We start from the raw sequence: 25,162 nt of genomic DNA, 5'->3' as shown, positions 1-25,162 counted from the left end.
CAGGGGAGTTTTAGGCTGGATCTTAGGAAGAACTTCTTTACTGAGAGGGTTGTGAGGCATTGGAACAGGCTGCCCAGGGAAGTGGTGGAGTCACCATCCCTGGAAGTCTTTAAAAGACGTTTAGATGTAGAGCTTAGGGATATGGTTTAGTGGGGACTGTTAGCGTTAGGTCAGAGGTTGGACTCGATGATCTTGAGGTGTCTCCCAACCTAGAAATTCTGTGATTCTGTGATTTGGGGCACATGCGGGGCATCGCTGCTGCTGCTGGGCTGGAGCCAGGGCCCCTCCATGCGATGAAGGAGGTGACCCCCAGGCTCACAGAACACCCTGCGCCGGGAGGGAGCCGCTGGACTATGGAGTCCAGCTCCTGGCCCCACATGGGACCACCAGGACCACCACAAGAGCTCCATACAGGACCACCAGAGAGCTCCCCACAGGATCTCCAACCCTCACCCCGAGAGCTGCGAGCGCTGCCTCAGCCCCCCTTGAACCTGCAGCTCGGCTCCACTACCTGGGGGACCCCTTTGGGCGCCGCTCTTGCCCTCACCCCCCGTCCCCCCGTCCCTCAGCGCCATCCCCGGGCTCCCGGCCCCTCAGCGCCTCGCCCAGCCCCTGCCGCTTGCCGGAAGCCCCTCCCGGGTGCGGGGCGGGGCGGGCCGCAGCGGGGAGCTCGCCCGGCCGAGGTGGGTGCCCGGGGGTGGAGGAAGGGGGGGACACGGGGACAGCGGTGGCGGTGCCACCCGGGGGCCGCCCGGGGCCGGCGGCGAGCTCCGGCTGCGGCGCTTCCCGGTGCGGGGCCGGCTCCGGGAGGCCGGGCCGGTGGCTGCGGGCTGGGCCCAGCCGGGCTGAGCCGAGCCGGCTCCGGTCCCTCCGGGCTGGTGGCGGCCGTGGGGGGGTCCCCGTGAAGCCGGAGCCATGGTGGGACCGGGCCCTGCCCCCTCGGAGCTGCCCCGTGCCTGGCTCCTGCCCCCCCCCCCCCCCCCGGCCCCCGGGGCTCCTCTCCCCGTGGCCGGGCCCGCAGCGCCGTGGCCCCGCTGTGAGGGGACTTTGTGCCGGCAGAGCTGGTGGCTGGGGCTCTGCCGAGCCTGGAGGAAGTGCTGACATTGATGATTTTTATTTTTTCCTGTTTTGCAGACGCGGGGGGACGAGGCCGCGCGCTGCCGCCGGGCTCAGCGCCCCGCAGCCCAGGTGAGCGGGGTCGGGGCTCCAGCCCCGTTTCCCCCCCCCCCTTCGTGCCCCTAACCGGGATGTGGCTTTTGGTGCCTGGTAAAGCCCAGCCTGCCGTGACCGAGGTGAAAAGCTTGTTTTGGACTGAGCGTGTTTATCGGGCAGAGCTCAAGGTGAAGCGCTTGTTTGCGGTCTGGGTTTGGAGCCTAGCTCCCCATAGCAGTCCCCCAGGACCCTGTCACCAGCGCTGGGTTTCAGGGGAGAGCGAAGCACAAACAGCTCCAAACAGCTCCAAACAGCTCCTGCCTGCTGGGCCCCATCACAGCTCCCAGTTGTGCTGCGGGCAGGACCTTTGGGGAGCTGCTCCCCCAGCTGCTGTGCCACGCAGGCAAGCGTGAGGGAAGAAAGATGCCAAACAAAATGGGAAGCCCTGGCTAGGGTGTTAAAAACTTCTGGGTGGAAAAAAGCCGTCCCAGGTGTTGGGGATGCTTCTCTAGCTGGGTCTTGTTCTCCTCCTGAGCCTCCCTGTGCACCTGGATCCCCGCGCACGGGGCTGAGCTCTGAAGCAGCTCCTTGCTCAGCCCTTCGAGGGCCTGGGCTTGAGGTTTTTTGTCAGTGAGGCTGCCTTGGCCATGATGTAGGGTCTGGTGTGTGTAAGCAATAAATTACTTGATTAAGGACCCGTAATCTTTAGCATAGTGTTGTACATCTGCTTGTGGTCTGTGCAGTGACAGAGGCTCACTAGATTGCTTGTGATCTCCCTTGGGTGCGAGGCTGGAGGCGAGCAGCTTCACTGGTTCCTGGGCAATGGAGCCGGCGCCTCTCTGTCCCCACCCCTATAAACACAGAAATCCCGGGAGGCACCAAAGCAATATAATTGGTGTCTGGTGACCAGGCTGGAGCAGGTGAGCACGACCGGGGATCTTTCTGCTGAATGCTTTGTCCAAGCGCAAGCTTAACTCCCGCGCTCTTCCCTCTCTTCTTGCCGCTGTCGTGCAGGACCTATGAAGCACCAGGTGTCCATCATGTCCGACTGGGTGCTCCTCGGGCTGATTGCGGTGCTGGTCGTGCTGCTGCTGCTGACCGTCTTCGGCTTCGCTGTCTACTCGGGGCTCTTCACAGAGGTGGTGGTGAGCGCCGGCTCGCCGCCCATCGGCAGCATCACGCTGGCCTACAAGTTCAGAGTGGGTCCCTATGGTGAATCGGGGCAGCTCTTCACAGACGGCTGCAGCATCTCGTCGAAGCTCTGCTCCATCGGTGTCTACTACGACAATCCACACACGGTAAGCTTCTGCCTGCACGGGTCTGCAGCTCGGGCACCTCCCTGGCACTGCCTCGGGCACTTGCAGCTCACCCTCCTTCGGTGAGTGTTGGGGCTCGTGAGATCTCCAGGTCTGCGAGGGACAATCTGGGCATAAACGCATCTGAAGGCAGGCGGTGTTTTGGATACCCCTCGCTGGAAGGAATGGGCAAAGCAAAGCTCTGGTGGCTCCTGCTGAGCAAGTTGTGCCCCTGCTTTGGTTACGGGGCAGAGCCCAGTGCTGTGGTCCCATGGCGATGTGTTCCCCGAAGGACCTGCCAGCAGGCAGTACAGCTGAGGCTCCTTCTGCTCTGTGGCTCCAGGCAGCTGGTGTCTTCAGCTTGCTGTGTCCCCATCCATGCTCCTCCTCCTGTTTCTGCCATTCCCTGGTGTTTCCAAGCTCCCCGTAGTCGTTTCATCCCTTGACAGTTGTTACCGAAACCTCAGCAGGCGAGTGCTGAGGGCTCCTGGCTGATGAAACAGGGGCTCCACAGCCTGCTTCAGGTGGGGAGGCGAGCAGCAAACGTGTGCTACTGGCCAGAGCTTGGTGCTCTGGAGACACAGAGAACAACAGCAGCGTCATAACTTACTTGGGGACGAGCGACGTGGCTGCCAGCTCTGGGTGGCACCGGGGCCTCCAGATAGCAGCGTGCAGGCACCTGCCCAGGTCTCCAGTAATTCTGCAGTAGCTGGTGTGACCTTGGGAGAATGCTGCAAGGGAGGAGTGCCAGGAGGGGCCTGTGGCCCTGCACATGTGTTTGGGCACCTGCGCTGGGGCTCGGAGGGGGCACAGTGGCTGGGCCAAGAGCTCTGGTTCCGTGCTGCTGTGCCATGGGGTATTGGAGTGCCTGGCCCTGCTTTGGGAGCCCTCCTGGGCTGGGTAGTGCCCGCCTCTGCTTTTTTGCTCCCAAAGGTTGGACCTGCTTAGATGCTCGTCCATGAAAACGTAGCTTGGAGGGGCCTTGTCTTGTCAGGTGGAGCAGCTGCAGCTGTTGGAAGGGAGCAGAGCCGTGCTTGGCACTGTCCCACCCCAGGGACGTGGTGTAGATATATCTGTTCCTGCCCTGCAGATGGTGTCTCCTCCCAGGAGAGATGCTCCGGTGCCTTCAGCATCTTTGTGGCCCTTCCTTGGGCTCTCTCCAGTCTGTTTGTGGTTCTCTCACCCTGGGGAGCCCAGAACTGGACCCAGCTCTCCAGGTGTGGCCTCACCAGCGCTGAGCAGAGGGGCAGGATCACCTTGATGTGCTGGCAACGCTCCTAACGCAGCCCAGGACACCACTGGCCACCTTTGCCATGAGTGCACAAGCCTGGCTCATTGGTGTCCACCAGTCCCCCCAGATCCTTTTCTGTTGGGTCTCCTCCCAGCTGGCTGCTCCCCAGCACGTGCTGGGGCCTGGGGTTGCTCCTCCAGCCTGCCCAGGTCCCCCTGGAGGGCAGCAGCACCCTCCTGGCCTTGCAGGTGGTGTCCTGACCCCAAAAGCAGACCCGAGGGCAGGAGGCAGCAGAGGTGCCCCGTGTGTCCCACAGCATCCCTGGCTGTGCCCCCCTGGGTGTCCACGTGGTGGCTTGGAGTGCTGCAGAACCCTTGCCAGCACAGTTTGATGCGTCTTAATGGACGAGATTAATATTAATATCCCTTTTTTTTTCTTTTTTATTCAATATTTAGCAGCCCAAAGGGCTTCTTCCACCTCTGGCAGGGACAAAAATAGCTCCTCAGCAGGGCCTGGATGTGGCGGGCAGGGTTGAAGCTCGGGGTGCGTGCAGAGGCCTCTCGCCTGCTGGGGCTTGATGCCCTGCCTGCCCAAACGCCTGATGGCCAAGGCTGAAATGCTCCTGGGGCAGGAGGGGCTTTGCTCCCACCGTTCAGTGTCTGCAGGGTGAGGCAGCTGAACATTTGCTGTTGACCACGTTCCTGTCTCCTTACGGATGCCACCCCTGGCCTCATCTCCTGTCCAGCTCAGCAGAGCAAAAGTGGCTGTTTTGTGGGGCTGACTCTCCTCGATTCAGCTGGGTCTTCCCCTGGGGATCCTTTTCTCTGGGCTTCCGCTCTCTTTGGGACAAATCACGCCCTCTCCTGCCCCAGCACCGCGGCGCTCAGCAGAGCCCGTCTGCAGCTCTCTCTTGCAGCACACGAGGGCAAGAGCGAGCCGTCTCGCCCGCAGACGGATGCTGCTGCTCCTGCTCTCTTCCTTCATCTTTGCCTCTGCTCACGTTTCCTCTCCGGAGCTTTGGCACGGGTGGAGTTGGAGGCACGACTGGGGAGCCTCCTCTGGGAACTGAGACCCTTGTGGGGCCAGAGCGGGGCTGTGGTGACGCTCTGCCCTCGCTGTTACCCTCCCTCTGCCTCTGTCTCCCCGCGAGAGCCTCACAGGCAGGTTCCCCAGCCTGTCTGTCCGTCTTGCTGCTGCTTTCAGGCATCCTGGTGGCTCCTGGTGAGTTCTGCCACCTTACACAGCGTGAGTTTGGAGGCTTAAGTCCTCCAGCTCTCCCTGGCCAAAGCCGCCAGGTGTCGGCCGCTCCTGGTTGCTGGCCACCCTGCCTTCTGTCCACCCAGCAGGCTGGAGAGCTTCAGGGGGCAATTGCCAGGCTCTATCCTGTTCCCAGCATGTTCCTGCAGCGTGCCACAGCCAAACGTGCACCTGAGTGATGGTCCCAGAGCTAGGAATGGAAGCCCTGACCTGGGTGAGCTTTGCCGTGGAGATGGCAGGAGCTCCCTGCTGTGGTTTCCCTGCCCCTGAAGCAGGGCACTGCACTGAGGGGACACCGTGGGGGCGGTCAGGAGAGATTTTTTTCTGCGTGGAACAGCTTTGGTCGTGGTTGGGAGTGGGCACCTGCTTGCTGGGAGGCTCGGCTGGCGTTCAGCTGCTCTCTCCCCCTTGGCCAGGTCTCCCCAGAGAAGTGTCGCTTTGCCATCGGCCGAATCCTGAGCGAGGGAGATGCGAAGCCGACGGAGGAGCAGATCCGGCAGTTCCAGAAGTACGGCTTCAAGATCTTCTCCTTCCCCACTCCCAGCCACGTGGTCATGGCGAGTTTCCCGTTCACCACGCCGCTGTCCATCCATCTCGCCGTCAACCGCGTCCACCCCGCCCTCGACACCTACATCAAGGTAAGCGGCGTGCGGGGGACACCCAGAAGCTGCCAGCATCCTGCCAGCAGCTGATGGGGCTGCTCTGAACCATCACCTCCTGCTGACCTTCCCTTGGGCGATGCCGTTAAGATCTCCCTGAGCCACCTGGCAGGTTGTCCCCCAGCGGGGTGGCCTCCTGGTCACTCCTTGTCTGCTCTGCCCTTGTGTTTAGAAGCAGATTCTCCTCTGCTGGCTTGCTCGCGGGGCAGGGTGCTGGGGAGGGGACGGTGTTGAGCTCGTGGCTTCTCTGCCTGCCGAGTTGCGCCGCTTTCGTTCGTTCGTGTGGAAGCGCACTATTTATAAACTTGCTTTTCCTGGCGAAACTCCCAGCCCTGTGGGGGAGCCGTGCGAATCTCCCAGCCTGCGCCGTGCTGCGGGCGCGCTGCCTGGGTGCCAGCCCCCGGGCTGCAGCGGGCCGGGGGCTGCCCAGGAGGTGCCCAAACCTCAGCCGTGGGTGCAGCTGGCCCTGCCCCGAAGGTGTGTGCTGCTGGAGGTGGGTTTGTTACGGCCAAAAAGAGTCCTTCTGGGAGCACCTGGCAGCTTCTAAGGAGGACGCCCGCTTTTGGAATAAAATAATCCCTTGGAATCCTACACAGCATCCGGAGCGGTGCTCAAAAAGGAGGGGATGCGTCCTGAGCTCTGTCTTTCCCTTTGTACGGGGCAGGCAAAGTGCTCTTGGGTGAACCTACCTCTGTCACTGACCCTGCTGGGTTTGCAGGAGCTGTTCAGCCGTGCAGGGAGCAGAGCTTTGGTCAGCCCTGGCGAGTTTTGGGGTGCGCCCGGAGGAACCCAAAACCCGGCGCTGTGGCACTGGCATTGTACCACGCTGGCCAGGACCTGTGTCTCCTGTAAAACCCTGCTCCCGCACCTCCCTGTCTGGGGATGGGGAAGGCGAAAAAGGGGGGGGAACTTGGATGGAAATGGGCGACCTGTGCCCAATTTGTGGTGGGAATGGGGGTTGCCATGGAGACGGCTGCTCCAAATAGCATCCTCCATCCCACCCCCGGCTGCCCGCTTCCCTCGAGCAACCCCAGACGAGACGGAGCTGCCTCATTTATTTGTTTATTTATTTATTTATTTGGTGCTGCGCCTGCTTGCTGCTGGTGCTGAGAGATGGGGGTCAGGCATGGGGCGCGGGGTTCCCCACGTCCCTGACAGGGGAAGAGGGTGTGAAGGGGGACAGGGTGGCGGGGCTGGCTCAAGGGGAGTCAGCAGGAGGGGGGGCGGAGGGAGGAGATGTGGAGCAGCAGGGGAAGGGTGCAAAGAGGGCTCCGGGGTGGCAGAGAAAGGGGCAAGGGGCTGGAAGGGGATTCGTGGTGCTGTGCTGGGGTAAAGGTGCCGGGTTTATTTTTGCCTGGGGATCTCAGGAGAGGGCAGGTGAGCGGTGTTGCTGCCCGGGGGGCTGGCTGGCAGCACCTCGCTGCCAGGAGCTGCGTTCGGAGAAGCCCCAGAGACCTCGCTGGCTTGTTTTGCAAGTGCAGGTTATTTAAGGGATAGGCTGGGCTTGTTTAGCGGCCCTCCCGAGTGCTGTTTTCCAAACAGCTCCTGCCAAAGCCTCTCCCTGCTGCCAGCAGGGCTGTGCGGCGCTGTGCGGGGCGGTGTTCCTGCACCGCCTGGCTCCCTGCTTGGCTTCGCCACCTCGCTGCCTCCCCCCTGCTTTCCAGCAGCCTCCAGCTGGCCCAGCCTGGCTGCCTGCACGTGCCCCGTGCCAGCCTCGGGGTGCCAGCACGCTGGGCTCCCTGCCCTGTTTTTGGGGAGGTGGCAGCGGCTGCTCCCAGGTACCCCCGGCAGCTTGGGGACAGCTCCAGGGAGCCCCTGCGGAGCTGTTCCCCGGGGTGACTGTCCTCAGTGGCTCCGAGAGCTGCTCATTAAGCCGTGACATCCTGCCATTTCCAGCAGCGTTTATTCTGGCTCGGGTTTAATTAGCTCTCTGCGGCAGGCTGCGGGCACGTGCGCCGCTCCGGCGAGCCCCACGCAGCGGGCGGGCTGGCATCGCCCATCCCCGGAGCCCCACAGGCAGCCAGAGAGGCAGGGAGTCACATCCCCGGGTGTCCTCTGGGGCTTGCAGCCCTCAGGACATCCTTGTTCAGGATGCAGTCACTTCTTGCCTTCCACTTTGATAAAGTGACTACGGAGAGCTTGTAAAGTCCATCGCTGACACATTCTCCAATCCCTTCATAATTCCCAAGTCCCTTTTTTGACGTGTTCCCAGCTTGGGAACCTCTCTGACGTGCCCCTAGCAGAAGCGGATGCTTTGTTTCAGCCACGGTCTCGTTGCTGTAGGATGCTGCTCCGTGCATGGCACATCCCCTGCCTCTGGCAGCTCCTTTGGCCTCCTTTGAGCTTGGGCAGCCCCAAGCTGTAGGCGAAGCCCTTTGCTGAGCCGAGACTGCTCGGAGTTGCACATCTATCTCTCCAGGGAGGATGAGGAGAGGGATATCTTTATCCAGAACTTACCACCAGCAAGCTGAGACTCGCAGCCCCCTCCGTCTCATCCCCTGGGCCCGGCAGGACTCTTCAGCTGACCGCCTCCCTCCTTGCACCTGGGAGCTCTCTCACATTGCTTGCAACCAGGCCTGGCTTCGTGTGAGAGCGGTTTCTTTTTTATTTATTTTTTTAATTCTGTGTTTTGACCTCGTCCCCGTGATCCAGCCCTGGGTGGAGAATCGGAGGTGAGCTGTGTCCTTACAGCCCGCTCTTTGCCCCACTGGTGGCAGCCAGCAGCAGGGCTGGCAAAGGTGGGAAAGAGCCAGGACCCTCTGCTCCTGCATCCTGCCCACGTTTCCCTCTTGGAAATAAAACCCACCTGAGATGCTGCTGTCACAGCGAAGGCTGTGATGTAAGCGGATGAGATTTGGGCTTATTTTAGGGATAGACAATTCTAAGGACAGGGTCTGCAGATCTTCCCACCCATCCTCTCCACCCCGTCCCGCTCTCAGCGGCAGGCACCGGGGGTGCCTTGTGTGGGCGTAGCTCATCCTGGGGTTTTTCTCCCGTGTTCTGCTGGCAGCCGGGGCTGGGCACGGCGCTGCTGCAGCCCCCAGCCCTGCGTGGGCCCCCCCTGCCCTGCCCGCGGGTCCCGGTGCCCGTTTCCTCGCCTGCTGCCAGCTGGCTTCTCGTGGCCGCTCGCTGCTAGCTGGCACCCCCCAGCTGCGTGTCACATCACATCGCTTCACGCGCTCGCAGCGGCTCCCATTTATTCAATATTTTTAGCAACACAGCCTCCCCGGGAAGTTTTCATCCTGCGAGCACGAGCGGCGCTGAGGTGGGCAGCGGGGAGAAGGAAGCCCGAGGAGTGGCACACACGGGGGGCAGCTCCCTAATCCTTACCCTCCGCGTCCTCCCCTGGCATCCGAGAGCTCTGTGCTGCAGCCTCCCACGCCTGAGCCATGCTGCCCACCCCAGGACAGCCCGAGGACCTGGCTCTGGGCTTTCTGCGGGTGGAGAAGTGAGGGGCTGCGCTGTGTCAGCTCAGGTGGAGAGCCCTGGGCGCCTCTCGACCCATCTCGGGGCCAGCTCTGCACGCGGAGAGGTTCTGCATTTAACCTGTTTCCGCAGAGCGCCGCGCTCCTCCTGCGTGCCTAATGGAACATATGGGAAGCTGGGGCTCTGCGTCACGTCTCCTGCCACTCACAGCGGGCTTCCCAACTTTCCCACTCGTCTGGGAGAAATTTGGCAGCCCCAGGCCACCATTCAGCTGCTGGCACTTTGCCTCTCATCCTGACAGGCGGGTGGCTGACCCGTGGCCGCGCGCTGGATGCAGTCCTCCTCAGAGGCTGGGGCAGGCCTTGTGCAGGCACCTCCACCTCGCCGGTGTCTGCTCGAGTCCTCTGCTTCGCTCCTGCTACCTGGGGGCAGGTATAAAACCACAGCTCTGGTGGCATCGCTGCTTTGAGCAGGAAAGAGGTTTTCTGGCCAGTTTCAAAGTCCCTGCTGCTGCGGTTTGTCTCGTGTGAAATCACCATTTTTTTTTCCTGACTCAGAGCAAGCATCGACCCTAGACACAGCTTCATTCACATCCCGGCTGGGGAAGCAGCTTGTGTGGGGCACGTGCTGCCAGCAACCGGGGTCATCCCCGTCCTGCCTTGTCCTGTGCTGTGGGAGAGCAGCCGCCACCTCTGGGGCTGGCGCCGCAGCATTGGGATGAGGATGCTGAGGGCTTCGTGCTCTTGTGGCCTTGCCAGCATGAAATTCCCTTTCCTGGCAGGTGCCAGGCTGCTCCTGGCTGGGAAGGAACCGGTCTCCAACCGTGGAGACACCGTGGCCAGGGAGGAAGAAGGCAGCTCCTGGAAGGAGAACAACCTACAGGGGCCTGCCCTGCCGTGCACTCAAAGCACGTAGATGTCACCACTGCCCTACAGCCTGAAGCCTGCCCTGGTGCTGCTGGTGGTGCTCTGGGTGGGCATTTTCATCCCCCAGCGTCTCCCCAGAAGGGAGCAGAAGTTGCCTGGCTCTCCCAGCAGCTTGGCAAACCTCAGAGCTGCAGCCTTTAAAGGCTTACCCGGCCTTGCAGAGCTGTCACAGAGATGTGTCTGCTCAGGCACAGAGATCTGCTCCCCCATCGCCTTTGCTGCAAGGATTAATGATCACGGAGAAGAGCGGGGATGTCTCACATGGCTGTCCGAGGGAGAGAGCGAGCAGAAATGGCTTGCCTTGGGCAAAGAGGGAAAGTAAAATACTACAGTGCTTTTCTGTCAGATCTCTTTATCGACTCTATCCGTATGCATGTTCTCCCCTGAATGTATTTATAGAGCATCCCAGAGGATGCAGTCAGCTCAAAAGATTTCCTTGTCAGGCGTTTGAGGTGGCTCCAGCTCTCTGGGGCAGCAGCACAGTCCCAAACCTTTGGGCCTTACCTTGCCAGCTCATCAATTAATTCAGAGGTGAGAGCGGTCTGCCTCGCCGCAATTATTTTAGCGGAGGCCTAATGAGTCTTTCCTGGGCTGGTTCTTCTCCGAACCCCTCTGAGCCAGGCTTTGCCAGATGTGCTGGCCTCGAGAAGCAGTGAAATGAACCCGAACAAACGTGAAACAGCTTCTTAGAAACCCTGCTCCTTCCCAGCGAGGCAGCCTGGCCCACTTTCCGTGGCTGTGAAGCTCCCGCTTTGAAACCTGCCGAGCCGCGAGATAACAGGCTTGAAAGCAGCGGTGTTTTTATGGCCGGAAAAGGGACGGCTGCGCTCTGACTAACCTGTGCTTTTTGGATTCTGCTTTGGTAGAAAACGCGAGGAGGAAGCCGGCACCGTGACTTTGCAGGGAGCTGAAGCGCAGGGGGCTCTCGAGGCTGGGGGTAGCCGGGGGGGGAGGAGACCACAGCAGGGTCCCTGCTCGTTGGGTCCTGCTGCCTTGCCCTCGGTGGTGGTCTCTGGGCTTGGGGCTGCACCATCACCCCCTCCTCGTGGTGGTTCCTGCAGGTAAGCCCCTTACAGGTGTCACCTTGAGGTGTGCCGTGGCAGTGTCCTGCCTTTGCGCCCCGACCCATCCAGCGTTTGCATTTCCTGGGCTCTTTGGTGCCCTGGTGAGCACGGGGAGGCCAGACGTGGTGCACAGGCCATGGGCTTCCAGGTGAAACCCAAACCGAGGTCCTTGTGCAGTTGGGGAGCACGTGAGAGTGGTCCTGCCCCCAGCTGTGCTGAGCAGGGAGGCACCACAGGAGCTGTGGGCTCACTCCCGTGGCGGACGCTTGCCGCTTTCTCCCTGTCCGGGTGCACTCAGCTGGGATTTCTTTCTGCCAGGAGCTGACGGCAGCTTCTCCCCACGCTGAAAGGTGGCCATCCATCATCTGCTCCGGCCAGCTGCTCTGCCGCTCATGCCACGCAGATTCACAGTTTGGGGTGAGATCCATCTGCTGGCACGAGAGCCGGGCTGGGAGCTAGGGCAGGCTTAGCGAGAGGTGAGTGGTGGAGACGGGTTTTGCTCTGGTATTTCTCCGCTGGCCAGCTGGGGAGATGAGCCTGGGGGGCTGCAGGCCCTGCCCGCTGCGTCCCTGCTGGTTTGCATCGCGCCCACAGGAGGGCTGGAGAGCTGCAGGAAGGGAGCAGGCTCTCGGAAGGGCAAAGTCAGGCTGGGCTCTGTCCTTGCCTCGCCGCTCCCCTTTCATCTGATTGATCTGCGCAGTCAAAGCCCTGAGCCTGAGCTGGCAGAGGAGAAGCAGCCAGGCTGCAGGGGCCGCCAGAGCAGCTGCCGCCCTCCCTCCCTGCTGCCCGTGGCTGCTGAAAAACAGCCTCCCTTGGTGTCTCCTCCACTCTGCCTCTGCCTGGCCTTCCAGCACCTGCCTCCCCTGTCTCTGTGCCTTTTGCTCTCGGCCAGCGGCACTGATTGCATTGGGGGTGTCCTGGGGGGAGCCATGAACACGGCCGGCAGCTCTGGGGCTGTTAGCCAAGCTCTCCAGCACGAGTCCTTGCTGTGTTGGAGCTTGCCAGGGTCACCAGCTCTTTGCTGCTGGCCTCTCTGGACTGTCAGCTTTTTGGGAAGAGGTGCGAGATCTTGGACGCAGCTCCTGGCTCTGAACACAGCTCTCCTGGAGCCTTGCAGGGAAATGCCCCTCTCTTTTGTTTACAGAGGCTGATAAAAATCCAGAAAGGAGCTCGTCCTGGCTTGCTGTTAAAACACCGGTCCTAAAAAAGGAGACAGCTGTTGCTCGATCTTCTTTGGTGGCATCCTTCGCCTTCTAAACGAGGCGGCTGGGAAGGGCTTGTTTCGCTCCCCATGGTGTGTCTGGGAGGCAGCAGCCTTCGGGCTCTGCTCGGCACTGCCAGGGTCTGGGCCTCTGCAGGTTCAGCAAGGTGAAGTCCCTGAAGGACCTGCCAGCATATGGACACGAACAAGAGGGTTGGAAATGGCAGACCGGGACTGTTCCTGCTGTGGAAGGAAGGGCAAACACGCGAGGGAGTGGCGGCCCAGGACACGGAGTCAGGAATCCTCGGGGGTCGGGGCCATGGCAGGAATACCCACGGGAGTTGGGAGCCCTCCTGGCTCTCAGCTGTGAGTTGGCCGGGGCTCAGCTCAGGTGCTGAGTCCTTTCCTGACGAGGCAGCGGAGCGCCCTGCCTTGACAAGAGGCGGATAAATTGCCACAGCTGCTGCTCCGGGCCGCCTCGCCAAGGCAACAGAGCGGGCGAAGCCATTTAGCGCTGCTCCAGTCATCCGTGATGGCAGAGATCATCGCGCCGACCTCTTCTTTGGTTTCGTGATTAATGCTGAAAAAGCATCCTCTGAGGGCTGGGAGGCGAGTGCTGGTCCCCGGGGAGCCGTGCTCCAAAGCAGAGGCAGCCCTCCAGCTGCGGTCCTCGCCCCCCGTGCTCTCACCCCCCCTCACCCAGGGCTGGCGATGAAGGTGACGGGAAGAGGAATCCAGGACGGGTTCCTCAAGTGAGGAGAGGTTTTGTGGATTTGCACAGCCAAAGTCCCGCGTGAAAGTGGTGGGGGAGAAGGGAGAGGTGGCTGCGCTGCGGGGTTTCTCCCGCAGGAGCTGTGAGGAGGAGGAGGTCTGTGTCTGCAGATCTGTCTCCCCATCCCTGCAGCCATCCTGCAGAGGAGGGCTCGTGGCTCCGTGGCAGCTTCCAGCAGTGACCGGCACCCCTGGGAGGCCCCGCGTGCCGGCTCCGGACCCACAAAACCCCACGGGATCAATTCTGTGCCTCGCAGCTTGGCCACGCTGCCAGCAGCCCCTTCCCAGTTCCCCGGGCCAGGAGCCGCCGGTGTTGGGGCCCCAGGAGGCGCCGGGCGGGCGAGGTGTAAATTGCATGGCGGGCTGCCTCTGCCGAGGTGAAAATGAAAAATTCTCCCATTGCTCGAGCCGGGAATTTCGCAGCTCCCACGGTCCAAATGCTCTTCCCATCACCGCTGCGGAGAGGCGCGGGGGCTGCTTGTTGCCTGCCTGTCCCGGAACCGGGAGGGCAGCGCTCTTCCTGCGGATGGAAGTGGCTTTTCTGGGTGGCAGTGTCACCTCTTTCTGCAACACCTCACAGCCTGAAGAACTTGGGAGGGGAGAGAGGAAAGCGGAGCTGTACCCACGCTGGGGCCGGGCTGCGATGTCCCAGTGAGGAGCAACGTCACAGGATCACAGAGTGCTTCAGGTTGGAAGGGACCCCTGGAGGCCACCTGGTGCCCCCCTGCTCCAGCAGGGCCACCCAGCGCACGCTGCCCAGGACCACGTTCAGGAGGCTGCTGGCCCCAAGGACTCATGGCCTTGTGGGGCAACCTGTGCCGTGCTCCGTCCCCCCCATGGCACAGCAGCGTGTGCTGATGTTCAGAGAGAGCCTCCTGAGCTCCGCTTTGTGCCTGCCACTTGCCCTGTCCCTGGGCATCGCTGCCACGAGCCTGCCTCCAACCCCCCTGCACCCTTCCCTGGGGTGATTTGAGGCACAGACAAGGTCCCCCTGGAGAAGTCCTGTTGAGGGGCGCTGCGGGGTGGTCCCCGTGGTGCTGAGATCCACGCGTGGTGGATGACACACCATGCGTGGAGCGTGTGAGGAGAGGAGGAGGCTGTGGCACACCGCGCGCCGTCCCTGCCGCGCTAGCTGGCGGCTCGCTTTCAGCGTGCTGAGCTCGAGGTCTAATTTTAGGGGCTGATTTTAGGGCCCCCCAGCTCCAGGCGGTTTTGCTGTTCCTGTACATCCCAGGGCCCCTGGCCCAGCAGGGGCAGAGGCGAGTGGGATGGTGCTGGAGCAGCTCAGGTGAGCCCTGCAGCTCCCCCAGCAGCCTGGTGCCCAGCCTGGGGGTTTCTTCTCCCTGGCGTCCTCCCCTGAGGGTTCCTTGTCCCCAGGGGCTGGTGAGCAGCTCCTCACCACGGCCCGGGGTGGGACAGGACCCTGGGCACCATGGAGGGAAGGGTGAGCTGACATCCATCACTGTATGACCTTGAGGAGAGGCCGGTCCCTGCTCTGCCCTACTTGCTCCGGTCCTGCTGTCCTCGCCAGAAGCCCGCCCCGCTGCTGCGAGTGTCTCGCTGTTTGCATCTTGCTGAGCTCCTCCACCCATGCAAGAACGGATTTGCTCTGGCTCGAGGGCTCTGCCGCGCAGATTCCACATCCACCTTGCTGCTCCATCTGTTGGCTTCGCCGCAGTCAGCTGAGGGGCTTCCTTCTCGCCTCCGAAGTGTGTTATTGCCTGTTGAGCTTCTGGGTTGTTTTGCCGTGTAGTCGAACCTTTCCGAACTCGCTGCCTGCTCACGCCTTCACCTTTGCCACCTTGCTTCTCCTCTGGGACCTTTGTCGAGGGTGGCCCTGCGAGGGGCTGGGGTGCTCTGGGAAGCAGTGCAGCAGCAGGGGCTGGCAACGCTACTCTGGATCGCAACTTGATTTGCAAAGGCATAAATTAGGCAGCTGGGAAAGCAGTGAGCTCATCCCCACCCGCGCACGGCGGCGGGGGCAGAGTGCTGGCGATGTCCCCTGGCTGGTGGCAGGCCCCAGATCCCCGCAGCGTGATGTAGCTGCTGGGGCCTGGCCCTAGGAGCTGGGGAGCTCTGTCCCCGTGGCACCCTCCTTCTCACTCCATCCCGCAAGCCCGGCGTCCTCCCATCCTCAGGCAGACGTTTCTGGCAGCCCTGGCACTGTGGAGCATCCTCACCTCTCTCCCGGACCTCTCACAAGCAGCTTTGTGCCAGGATTCCTGCGCTTCGAGTGCATGGCAGGGACAGTGGTCGTGCTCGAAGGGCATCCCTGCTCTTGGTGTACAGTCCGGAGGGCCGTGACAGCAGCCTGGGTGAACTGTAGGGAAAGGCTGTGCTTTGGGAAGTCAGCTTGGGATGTCCTGCCCACTGCCCTGAGGTTTTAGGTCTGTCGGAAAACGAATTCAGGGAAAGCCTCTTTGCTCTGAGTTCCTTTGAATTGTTCCCGTCTGCATTGAGGGGGGCGGGGGGCAGCTGGATGCAGCCAAAAAACCTGCGAATCTTGGAGATATCCGTCTCGGGTGTGTGTTGCAGCTACCTAAAATAGCACCACAAGCTCTGAAGTTGGGCTCGTGGTTGGTGGAGCAAGGGGCAGAGCGGCAGGGAGGATTCTTGCCTGGATTGTTGCTTAAAAAGCAGGAGTGAGATGAGCCGCCCCTGCTCCGCTGCTAAAAACAGCCTGGCTTGCTTTTATTTAACCCGGTGCTGGTCTGTGCGGGTTTGTGTTTCACCTGCCTGCAAGTGGGAGCTCTGGGGGGGGCGTGTGGGCTGCCAGCCCACGCTGCTGGCCCCGGCAGTGCATCCTCCTCCTCCTGGGGACACGGTGAATGAGGGCTCCGTGGGGGCCCCTGGTGCCCAAAATAAAGGTCCTGGGTGTCCCGAGGAGGGGAAAGGCAGAGAAAAAAGAGCAAATCTGAAAGGGATGCTCTCGCTTCTCGCCCAGCGGGAGGCTGCCTGCCCTCTGCCACGGGGCAGCACGGAGCCTGGCAGGAGGCTGGGCTGCAGGGAGGGTGAGGCAGAGGAGGAGGGAGGCTGAAATGCCACGGCTTCATCTCCAACACCCCCTGCCCTCACGCTGCTGAAAGGAGCTGCTTGAGCTGACGGGTCTGGATTATATTAATTAGCAGGGAAGCGCTCCGCCTGCTCTAGGACCGTGCCGAGAGGCGGGATGGGATGCAGCAGGGGATGGGATGCAGCAGGGGATGGGATGTGGCAGGGGATGGGATGTGGCAGGGTCTGCCCAAGGCAGCTGCGGGCACCCCAAAAACCCCCCATCCGCTTGCCCCCTGGGTCTGTGCCCTGGCTCCTGCCCGCTGTGGAGGTCGGGCCCAACGGGAGCTTGCTGAGACCGGGGTTGCTGATGCCCGGGCTGCCTCTGTCTTTCAGGAGAGGAAGCTGTGCGCCCACCCCCGGCTCGAGATCTACAAGGAAGACCGCATCTATTTTGTGTGTCCCCTTGCCCGCCAAGGGGACTTCTACGTGCCCGAGATGAAGGAGCTGGAGAGGAAGAGCAGGGCAGTGGCGGCTGAGGCCGAAGACGCGCAGACAGACATCACAGGTACCGTGGCTCGTGTCCTCCTGCGGCCAGCAGCAGCCCACCTGAAGTGCTTGGCAACCCTCTTCCCATCACCTGGACTGCCGTGGCAGAGCTTAACCCACCCTGGGGGGACACGCCGTGCCCTGGGGGGCACGCGGTGCCACCCGTGGCAGGGGTCAGAGCTGCTCTCAGTGCAACCGTGGGGCCGGCACCAGTCCGCAGTTGTGAAAGCAGAGCTGGGTGCCGAAGCTTTCGGTTGCAGCTGGGCTTGTTTTTCTCCCTGTCACATACATCTTTCTTGAGCTCATCTTCATCTGTTACATGTTGGGATTGCGAAGAACTTAAATACCAGGTTTCTCTAGCTGGTGGCGGAGTTGCCCGCTAGCATCTGCTTGGAGAGATCTGTTGGAGCCTGAGTGTATTTATCCAGGAAGGGACCACAATCGCTGTGGGCGCGGAACAGCAGTGCTATAGTAACCCGAAATGCTAGCTGCCGCGCTCGGCCCACGTGCTCACATGGCTGCGAGATGCGGAGCCGTGCGATGGGCGGGCGGGGAGGGCTCCTGCCCTCGGCGGGGCCCCCACCCGTGCCTAACGGGCATGAAAAAAACATGACCGGAGCACGCCTCGCTACCTCGGGGGCGGTTTGGTAATTTTTTTTACACGTCTTCGGTTTTGGATCACTTAAATTCTTAATCGCGCTCGCCGTAAAAGCAAGCCTGGGAATTGCTTTCCGAGAGCTCTGTCCATTTAGCACTGAAATTAAGAGCCTAATTGGAGTGGCTTCCCAGCGCTTCGAGTCCTGGTATTTTCAGGGCACTCTCCCTGCTCTCCGCTGTTTCATCTGCGGTGTGGCTGCGGTGACTGCTCTGCGCCACAGCCCAGCTTTGCCACATCCCCAAACATGCCACGTCCTCCCGGCACCTGCCCGCAGCCCTGCGCCGGGCTGGCTGTGTGCTGGGGTCACGGCTGCACATGTGCCAACACGTCCCGGTGCACAGCGCCATGCTGAGCCCTTGGCTGGCTCCCTAGGCAGCACCGAACCCACAGGTGCCCCTCGGGGTTTGCAGCCCCCTCTCTGCACACCATCAACAGAACCGATGCGTCCCAAAGCTCCTTGAGGTGTGTGGCTCCTGCAGGGCTAGCCTCTGAGATGTGGGCCTGGAGAAACCCTGCTCGTGGGTTTGGGGGAGCTGGGAGAATCTGGGGATTTTCGGTGCCTCCCGGTGCTGCCTGGCACTGCTGGATCCACGTGGCTGCTCCAGGGCTGGAGCAGTCCTGCAGCACAGGCTCTGCTGCTTGCCCTCGCCTTTTGGCCGGTGCCATTCTGCAGTGAGCGACTTGCACGTGCAAGAAAAGCTTCGGTTCGTTTTCTTGGACGTGCACGGCCTGGCCTTGGAGTCAGGGAAGGTGAATCTCCGACGCCTCGCCCTTCTTCACCTTTGGGCTCATCCTGCAGAGTGCCGGCTGCCTCTGGCTTGGGGCAAAAGCAGCGACTGTTCACGCACGTGGGGAAGGAGCCGGGCAGCACGGCCGCCTCTGCGGTGGCTCTGTCCCTTCTTTGCCATCATCAGGGTCATCAGAAAGACGGGAAGCATTTTTTGATGGCAGCTGATGGCTCTCCAGGGGCCAGTGTCAATCACGATTAGTTGTCTTCTACTTAATTATTTTCTGAGGCTTGAGCGCCGGGGTTGTGCTCTCCAGCACGGCCCCGCCACGGTGTGTGGACAGGGAGGCAAACAAGAGCAGCCTCTTGCCAGCGGCCTCCTGGCACAGGCAGCAGCAGTTTTGCAGCACGTGGCCTTGGCTGGGGTCTCAGGGCTGCTTTTCCCACCCCAAGCCTGGCCTGAGCCCGCTCTGGAGAGGAATTCCTCCAGCCTGGGCCGTGTGTGCTGGTCCCCAGGCTGAGGAAGCCTCCCCTGCATGACGCCCCGCACCCCAGGGGATGCTGTCCCTGCTCAGCCCCAGGGATCCACCCGAGGACACCGTGGCCTGAGGTCTCCTGCCCCTTCCCTACCCGTGAGGGTTCCTGTCCTTGCCCCGCGTGCCGGGGCCGTCCCCATCCTGCGCGGAGGGGCAGCGGGCGGGTGTGCCAGCTGAGGCGACTCCAACATGATCAGAAGTGACAGAACGGGGAAAAAAAAGTGCCTGGCCGAAGGGAAGCGTGGCTATTTATTGTAGCCCTCGGAGCGGGGCTGGGACGAGGCTGCTGGGGGCAAGGGCAGATGTCTTCTGCGGTGCGGGCTCGTAGCAGAGTGCCGGCAGCTCCAGGTCGCCTTTATCCATCTTCAGCATCCCGAGCCAGTGCCCGTCTCCTGGCACGGTGTGGTGGCTGCGTGTACACAACAGCCCCCAGCCAAAACTGCCCCCCTTGGTGCAGGACGGGTGTTTTAGGAGGGACGTGGGGTGGACTCAGTGCAGCCGGAGCCCTCTTTCTCCCGCACCCTTTTCCTGTTAGTAATCACCAGGAAATATTGCACAGAACTGATGTAAAACAGGAGTTCCACGTTTTAGGCCCCAATTATCCCTGGTTTTCACCGAAAAGGATCGCTTCTCCGCTTAAGGCACCCGCATGGCTCCTCTGCGGGGTGGCACCGCGCGATGTCCCCGTGCGGTCCCCATCCTGCTGCTGGCACTGGGCACCCTGGTGGCTCGGGATGATGGGGACAGGTCCTGCCCTGGGCTGGGTGACCTCTGTGCCGAGTGACCAGGGCCCCGTGCCCTCACTGGTGCCGTGCTGCTGCCCACTGAGGGGCAGGAGGGCGAAGATGGGAAGCAGGGGGCGGCGCAGGCGGCTGGCGGGATGGGCGGCTGCTGCTGGCCAGCGCTGTTGTCATAATTAACAACGTGAATCCGTGATGTCATAATTAACAATGATTAATGTTTTACAGGACGGCTTTGTCTCCCAGCTGGTTGCTCTGGCAACAGCACTCAGCTGCCGGTCTCAATCTGACTCCCTTGTCTCGTTGTCAACTCTTTAATTGTGTTGGTGGCCCAGCTAATGAGATGGTGACACGGGGGGAGCCGGTGGAACGGGGCGCATGGGTGCCTGCTCCCCGTCCCCAGGCTCCCCCGTCCTGCTCGTGGCCACCCTGGGCCACCCCCTGAGGCGAAGGCTTTGGGTACCCAGGGCACAGCACCTCCACCCCACCGCTTTCCTGGGGCACGCGGGGCAGGCTGGCTCGTCCAGCAGCAAGAAGAACCCAGGGCAAGAAGGACGGAGACGTACCGCAGTGCCCAGGGCAGGCAGCAGGGCTGCACTGTCCCCTTGGGACCAGTTGGCCTGCCTGGGTGCAGATCTGGGGGTGCCTGTGAGGCTGGCACACAGCTGGGCTTGTCACAAGCTGCTTTGTGCTTTGCTGTCAGGGAGCTGCTCCAGTCTGGCCGTAAGGAAGCGGCCGCCACCATCCCATCGCGGGCTGTGCACCTGCCTGGGCCCTGTGGCTTTTTGGCAAACCACAGGACCGCAAGCTGCAGCCTGGGGACTCCGAGTTCCTGGTGGCTTCGGAGGCTGTGGCACCCACCCGTCCTCTGCTCCCCAGAGCATTCACGCCTCGCCCTTCTCTCTCCGTTCCAGGGGCTGACACCATGAGCGAGGCCAGCACCATCAGCATCGAGGCCACGACCGACAGCAGAGACACCTCGGTGGCCACCTCGGTCCTGCTGCCCTTCCCAGCTGGCCGGGGCCGGGAGGAGGCCGACAACCGCAGCGAGCACAGCTACAGCGAGTCCGGAGCCAGCGGCTCCTCCTTCGAGGAGCTGGACCTGGAGGGCGCTGGGGATGGGGAGGGTGCTCAGGGGCTGCTGCCCGTCACGGCCTACACAGAAAGCCAGGAGGTCTCAGACAAGTGGACCAAGGAGCCCATTGCTGCTGAGCGAGGAGAAGAGTAAAGCAGAGGCCTGGGCCCCCCCCAAGGCCTTTGTGTGGGGGGACCCGAGCCAGCCGGCTGCCTCTCCCACCTCCTTCCTCTCCAGCCACGAGATTCCAGTCGCTGAGCCCTCCCGGGACCGTAGCCCTCGTGGGACGGGGGTGTGAGTGGCTCAGGGGCTGCTGGCTTGGTGGTTCCCCTGCGGCGCTTGGGTGCGCGGGGTAGGTGCGGGCCGGGGCAGCGAAATGTGTTTGCTGTTCATGTGTCTCTAGGTGCATTGCAAGTTCTTCGCAGGCATCTCCAGGGGGGGGGACTGCGCAGGTCCCTCCCCTTCTCTGCTGGTGCCCCTCTCACCCACGGCTTCTCTCTGCCACGCAGATGTGTGTTCTCTAGCACGAAAGAGCAATGAGTAGGGTTGGTTGGTTTTGTTCCCCTCTTCTCTTTCCCTTGCTGAAAATGGAAATGTCCGGTATAAAACTGTCCTGGACCTGCCACGGGTGCTTCTTGGGGTCTATAATAAAGTGGATGCTTTTCCTCTGTGCTGGCCGGTGGCTTTCCTGACTGCCTCGCACTGCCCTGCTGTCCCTGCCGGGCAGGGGCTGCCCCCAGCTGCCCTACACGCCCACACCAGGCATCGTGGGGATGCTCCGAGCTCTGGCAATACCCCACAGCCCCACTGATCACCTGCACTCCCCGTCCTGGCTGTGGGGACCGTCCCTGCTGCTGCCAGCTGCACCCTGAGCAGGGAAGCCCAGAGCGGCCACGTGGAGCTGGGACGGGTCCATGGGGAGGGAAGCGATGGCTGGGAGGGCTGGGGCATGGCCAAGCTGTGTCTCCTCCTGGCTCCATCGTCCCTTCACGCTGCTCTGTGTTAGCCACACGCTCTCACCTGCATCGTGCCCTTGCTGTCCAGCGGGACCCGGGTGCACGCAGCACCCCCAGGCGTGCCGGTGCCAGCCGTGGGGTGCCCCTGGGCATGCAGCTCGGTGCCAGGGCTACAGGGCAAGGGGCAGGGGGCCTGGCTGCCCCCCCGTGCTGAGACGTGTCCTCCCTGGCTTCAAAAGGTCACGATTAGTCCTCAGCCAGTGATTGACATGAGATTGTTCATAAATATTTTGTGCTCCGAGTGATAAAATATTAAACTCCTCCAGCCCACATGGAAAAATATTGCTCTTCCCGGTGTTTATCTTTGTTGCTGGTTATTACAAAACAGCCAAGCCCCCTGAAATATTGATGCCTGGCTGAGGCTCTGTGGGGGCTGGAGCCAGACAGCAGAGCCTAACACCACTTGTCCCCTAACCCCAAGGAAGAAGGGGGCCGGGGAGGCTCGGCCATTCCCCCTGCTTCCAGAAATGCCAGAGCAGCAGCAGCTGGGAGGTGCCAGAGGGGACGGGGTACGTGGCTGGTGCTGGGTGCTGGCACTGCGTGAGCCTCGTGCCAGGCCCTGTGTGCCAAGGCTGGGATGTGGAAGCTCTGCTGAGGGGCAGCACCCTTGGCACATCTCCACCCAGGCTCTGCCCCGCCACGGCCGCTGGTGTCGGGGTCCCCCTGCCCAAGGCACCGTCCTGATGCTGGTGCCTCGCTGTGCATCTGGTGCTGGAAGGAGCCAGGTCCTGATGCCGCAGGAGACCTGAGGAAGGACCTGGCTGTGGAGGAATCCCTTCCATTCCTGTTATCCTCCTGGACCAGGACTGCTGGGGCTGGGGGACGGCATGGGGCTGACCTTGCTGCAATGCAGCGCGGCAGCGGGGGAATGAGGCATGGGGCAATGAGCGGGTGGATTGGGGCAGTGCGGGGACTGTCAGCATCCCAGCAGCCACCCCAAGCCTGTCCCTGTGTCACCCCCATCACCCTTGTCCCTGTCCCTGGGTCTCAGGGCTCTCCGGGACAGCGGGGTTCCCAGTGTGGGATTGATGGGGACGTGGCACAGCAGGACGCTGGGTGGCTGAACAGATCCGGGAAGAATTTGGGCAAATGGTGGAGGCTGGCGGGGAGCCGAACCCCTACGTGAACACCCCGGAGCTCTCTGCACCCCGGCTCGGAGGAGGCCACCTGGGGAGCATCTCCCAGAGCTGAGAGCTGGGGAACGCGGGGCCACAACGGGGCAGCGGCACCCGGGGGCAGGGGTCGGGACCCCCGTGCTCGGGTCGGGGGGCGGCCGGGGGGCTCCGGGGCCGAGCTGCGGTGCTGCCATCCCTGCCCAAATCTGTGCCCCGCGGGGCGCCGCTGCCCGGGGCCGGGCCGGGGCGGGGGCCGGGGGCGGAGCGGCTCCTCCGGGATGGGGCTGGCGGAGAGTCAGAGGCGGCGGCGGGAGGCGGGCGGCAGCCGCAGCTCCGGAGACAGCCGCGGCACCGGCACCGGCTCCCGGCTCCTCCCGGCTCCTCCCGGCTCTCAGCCCGCCGGGCCCAGGTAAGAGCCGCGGACCCCGCTGCCGCTCCCAGCCCCAGCCCCGAAAAGCGATGCCCGGGCACCCCCCGGAGCCGTCGGGGTCGCGGCACCGCGGTCGCTGCCCGCAGCCGGCAGCGCCGTGCAGGTACCGGGGCTCCCGGGCTGGAGGGTGGGGAGCAGAACCGGGCACCGGCACCGCGCCGGGGGGCTCCGAGAGCTTCACCGAGAGCCCCGGGGAGAGCTCCGGGGGCGCAGCGCCCAGCCGGGGCATGCCCGCGGCCCCCAGCGGAGGGACGGCTCCGGTAGGCGCAGGGTCAGCCCCCGCTCGCCCCCTGCTCGCCCCCCGCTCGCCCCTCGCTTGCCTCCTGCTCGCCCCACACCGCTCTGGGACCCTGCTTGCCCCTCGGGCCCTGCTCTGGCTCTGCCAGGTGGAGGCGGCCAGCCCCCGGCACGCTTTGGGACACCCGGCTGCGTGGGGAGAGCTGGGGACACCACGTCCTCGCCCGAGCGCTGGGCACGGGGCAGGGGTGCCCTCACCTCCTGAAGCTGCGCCCCTCTTCTCGCAAGTCCTCCCCCCGCTCCCAGCTCCCCCCCGCTCCTCCCGGCTGGACAAGGGGAGCCAAGTGGCTGCGGTGACGGGGAGCAAGCACCCGGGCCCTATAGGGCCAGTGGGTGACCCCGAGGGTGGTGGGGATGCAGGTGCTTCCAGGCCACAGCTCCCAGCGGGGCGCACACACTCCCCCAGGTGCCTTTTGAAGCGGCCACACCGCACGCGTGTGCTGCAGCACCCGACCTTTGCACGCGCACACGCGGCACGCTCACCCCCGTGGGCACGCGCACGGCACGGGCCTGTTACCCGCACGATGCTGCCATGGGGGAATGCTCGCAGCGAACGCACGGCACCCCTGCACGGCCGTGCACGCATCGTGCCGCACACGGGTGTGCAAGCCCGTGCGCGGCGTGTGCCCGTGCCTCGCTGCAGCGTGCCCCATGGCTTGCACGGCCCCGATGGCACAGCTGCCCCGTGCAGTGGCCGTGCCGCTGGGTGCAGGGCTGCGAAGCTGCACGCACACGTGCACGCCGTGAGCCGGACACGGATCCTCTCCGGGAGGTGAGGCAAGGGCAGGGGTCTCCCCTCGCTGTGCTGTGGGGGGCTCTGTGCCGGGCCAGCCACCCCACGGCCCCGTTACCCCATGTCCCTGCGTGTGTGGGTGTCAGGGAGCTCTTGGAGAGGGGGGGACAGGACAGACGGCACGTCGTAAACACTGCTAATTGCTGATGGTTTCGGGAGGGTAGGCTGCAAGCAGCTGGGAGCTGGCAGGAGCCTTCCCACCGCACTACGGCCGTCGGGATGGACGTGGCTCTGCCCTGCCAGGTGCTTCGCAGCACCCCAATATGAGGCATCCGGGTGTTCCCGAGGGGCTGTCCGCCCCCCAGCACAATGTCAGCCCAACCGAGCAGCTCCAGGGAGGGCCACGGGCATCGCCAGCTCCCTGACGGAGCTCACAGCGCTTGGGGAGCATCCTTTCAGGAGAGCTGAAGGTGCCCTTCCCCTGACGGCTCTCACCAGCTGCCCTGGAACAGCCGGAGCCACTTGGGGTCCGGGGCTGCTGGGGTGGGGGTGTCCCCTTCTCTCACAGCCCCCAGAAGCCCGGCCCTGCGGGATTCCAGCAGCCGACTTGAAATGGGAAACAAATCCCTTGCCTGGCTTGGGAAGAGACAACTCATCTCTGAGGGGACCTCATTTACTGCCAAAAAAAGGCCTGTCTGTTGCAAAAGACTTTGATTCCCCAGCTCCTCCGTGGTTTATGCAGAAGGAGCCAGCAAACCTGCCTCTTACTTTTTACTGAAATCTCTGAATTTAGTGTACGGGGAAGGAAGGGGCGGTGGTGAGAGAACAGCCTTGAGCTCCGCAGGCTGGAGCCAGCCCCGTGCCTCTGCCCTGTGCTTTGTGCTCGGTGCCCAGTGGGGATGGGGCTCAGGGAGGCTCGGGGGGGCTGGATGTCCCCCAGGCCCCTCGCCTGTGGGACAGAGCAGCCGTCCCCAGCTGGGCAGGTGACGCTGGGGTCTGGGGGCTCTGCTCAGAGCCAGCGTCGGGTCTGCCTCTGTCCCTGCCCTGGATGATGCCCCTGCCCCTGAGCAACGTCCCTGGATCATTTCCCAAAGCTCTCCCCTGCCGGGCTGTGCTGCTTGGAGCTGCTGCAGGAGCTGGCTCCCTGCCTCCCTGCACGTGCCAACTCATCCTGGGGAGCTGGGCAGCCGGATCGGCCCCTGCGTGTCTGCCTGCATCTGTGTCACTCGCTGGTGTCCTGCAAGTCCTGGGTCGCTGCTGGAGCTGTCACATCTGCTCAGCTCTCCCGTCCGTGGGCTGCGAGGGGCTCCCTC

The 25,162-nt window shown here is 63.0% G+C and overlaps 1 protein-coding gene across 3 annotated transcripts; it reads left to right on the top strand.

Annotated features, from left to right (window-relative positions):
- The first annotated feature begins 581 nt into the window (after positions 1-581).
- Positions 582-20,930, top strand: TEX264 (testis expressed 264, ER-phagy receptor). Of its 3 annotated transcripts, XM_027467954.3 has the most exons (6): positions 582-683; positions 1,135-1,188; positions 2,167-2,450; positions 5,352-5,573; positions 16,370-16,541; positions 20,098-20,930. In XM_027467954.3, the coding sequence occupies exons 3-6, from the start codon at positions 2,172-2,174 to the stop codon at positions 20,409-20,411; spliced, it is 987 nt and encodes a 328-aa protein (XP_027323755.2). In that variant the 5' UTR covers positions 582-683; positions 1,135-1,188; positions 2,167-2,171; the 3' UTR covers positions 20,412-20,930. The 3 variants fall into 3 exon arrangements, with proteins under 3 accessions (XP_027323755.2, XP_012956305.3, XP_012956304.3); XM_013100851.5 differs by lacking the exon at positions 582-683 and having other exon boundaries at positions 1,144-1,292; XM_013100850.5 differs by lacking the exons at positions 582-683; positions 1,135-1,188 and adding an exon at positions 1,200-1,340.
- The last annotated feature ends 4,232 nt before the right edge of the window (positions 20,931-25,162 follow it).

This window comes from Anas platyrhynchos, chromosome 13, assembly GCF_047663525.1.
Source record: "Anas platyrhynchos isolate ZD024472 breed Pekin duck chromosome 13, IASCAAS_PekinDuck_T2T, whole genome shotgun sequence".
Taxonomy (NCBI): domain Eukaryota; kingdom Metazoa; phylum Chordata; class Aves; order Anseriformes; family Anatidae; genus Anas; species Anas platyrhynchos.
The sequence above is the reverse complement of the archived record's forward strand: the minus strand, read 5'-3'. Positions and strand labels throughout refer to the sequence as shown.

Coding starts and splice junctions, on each gene's coding strand:
- TEX264 (XM_027467954.3), top strand. CDS start 2,172: ATGAAGCACCAGGTGTCCATCATGTCCGACTGGGTGCTCCTCGGGCTG. Junction 5,574..16,369: donor CCCTCGACACCTACATCAAG/GTAAGCGGCGTG, acceptor TCTGTCTTTCAG/GAGAGGAAGCTGTGCGCCCA. Junction 16,542..20,097: donor CGCGCAGACAGACATCACAG/GTACCGTGGCTC, acceptor TCTCCGTTCCAG/GGGCTGACACCATGAGCGAG.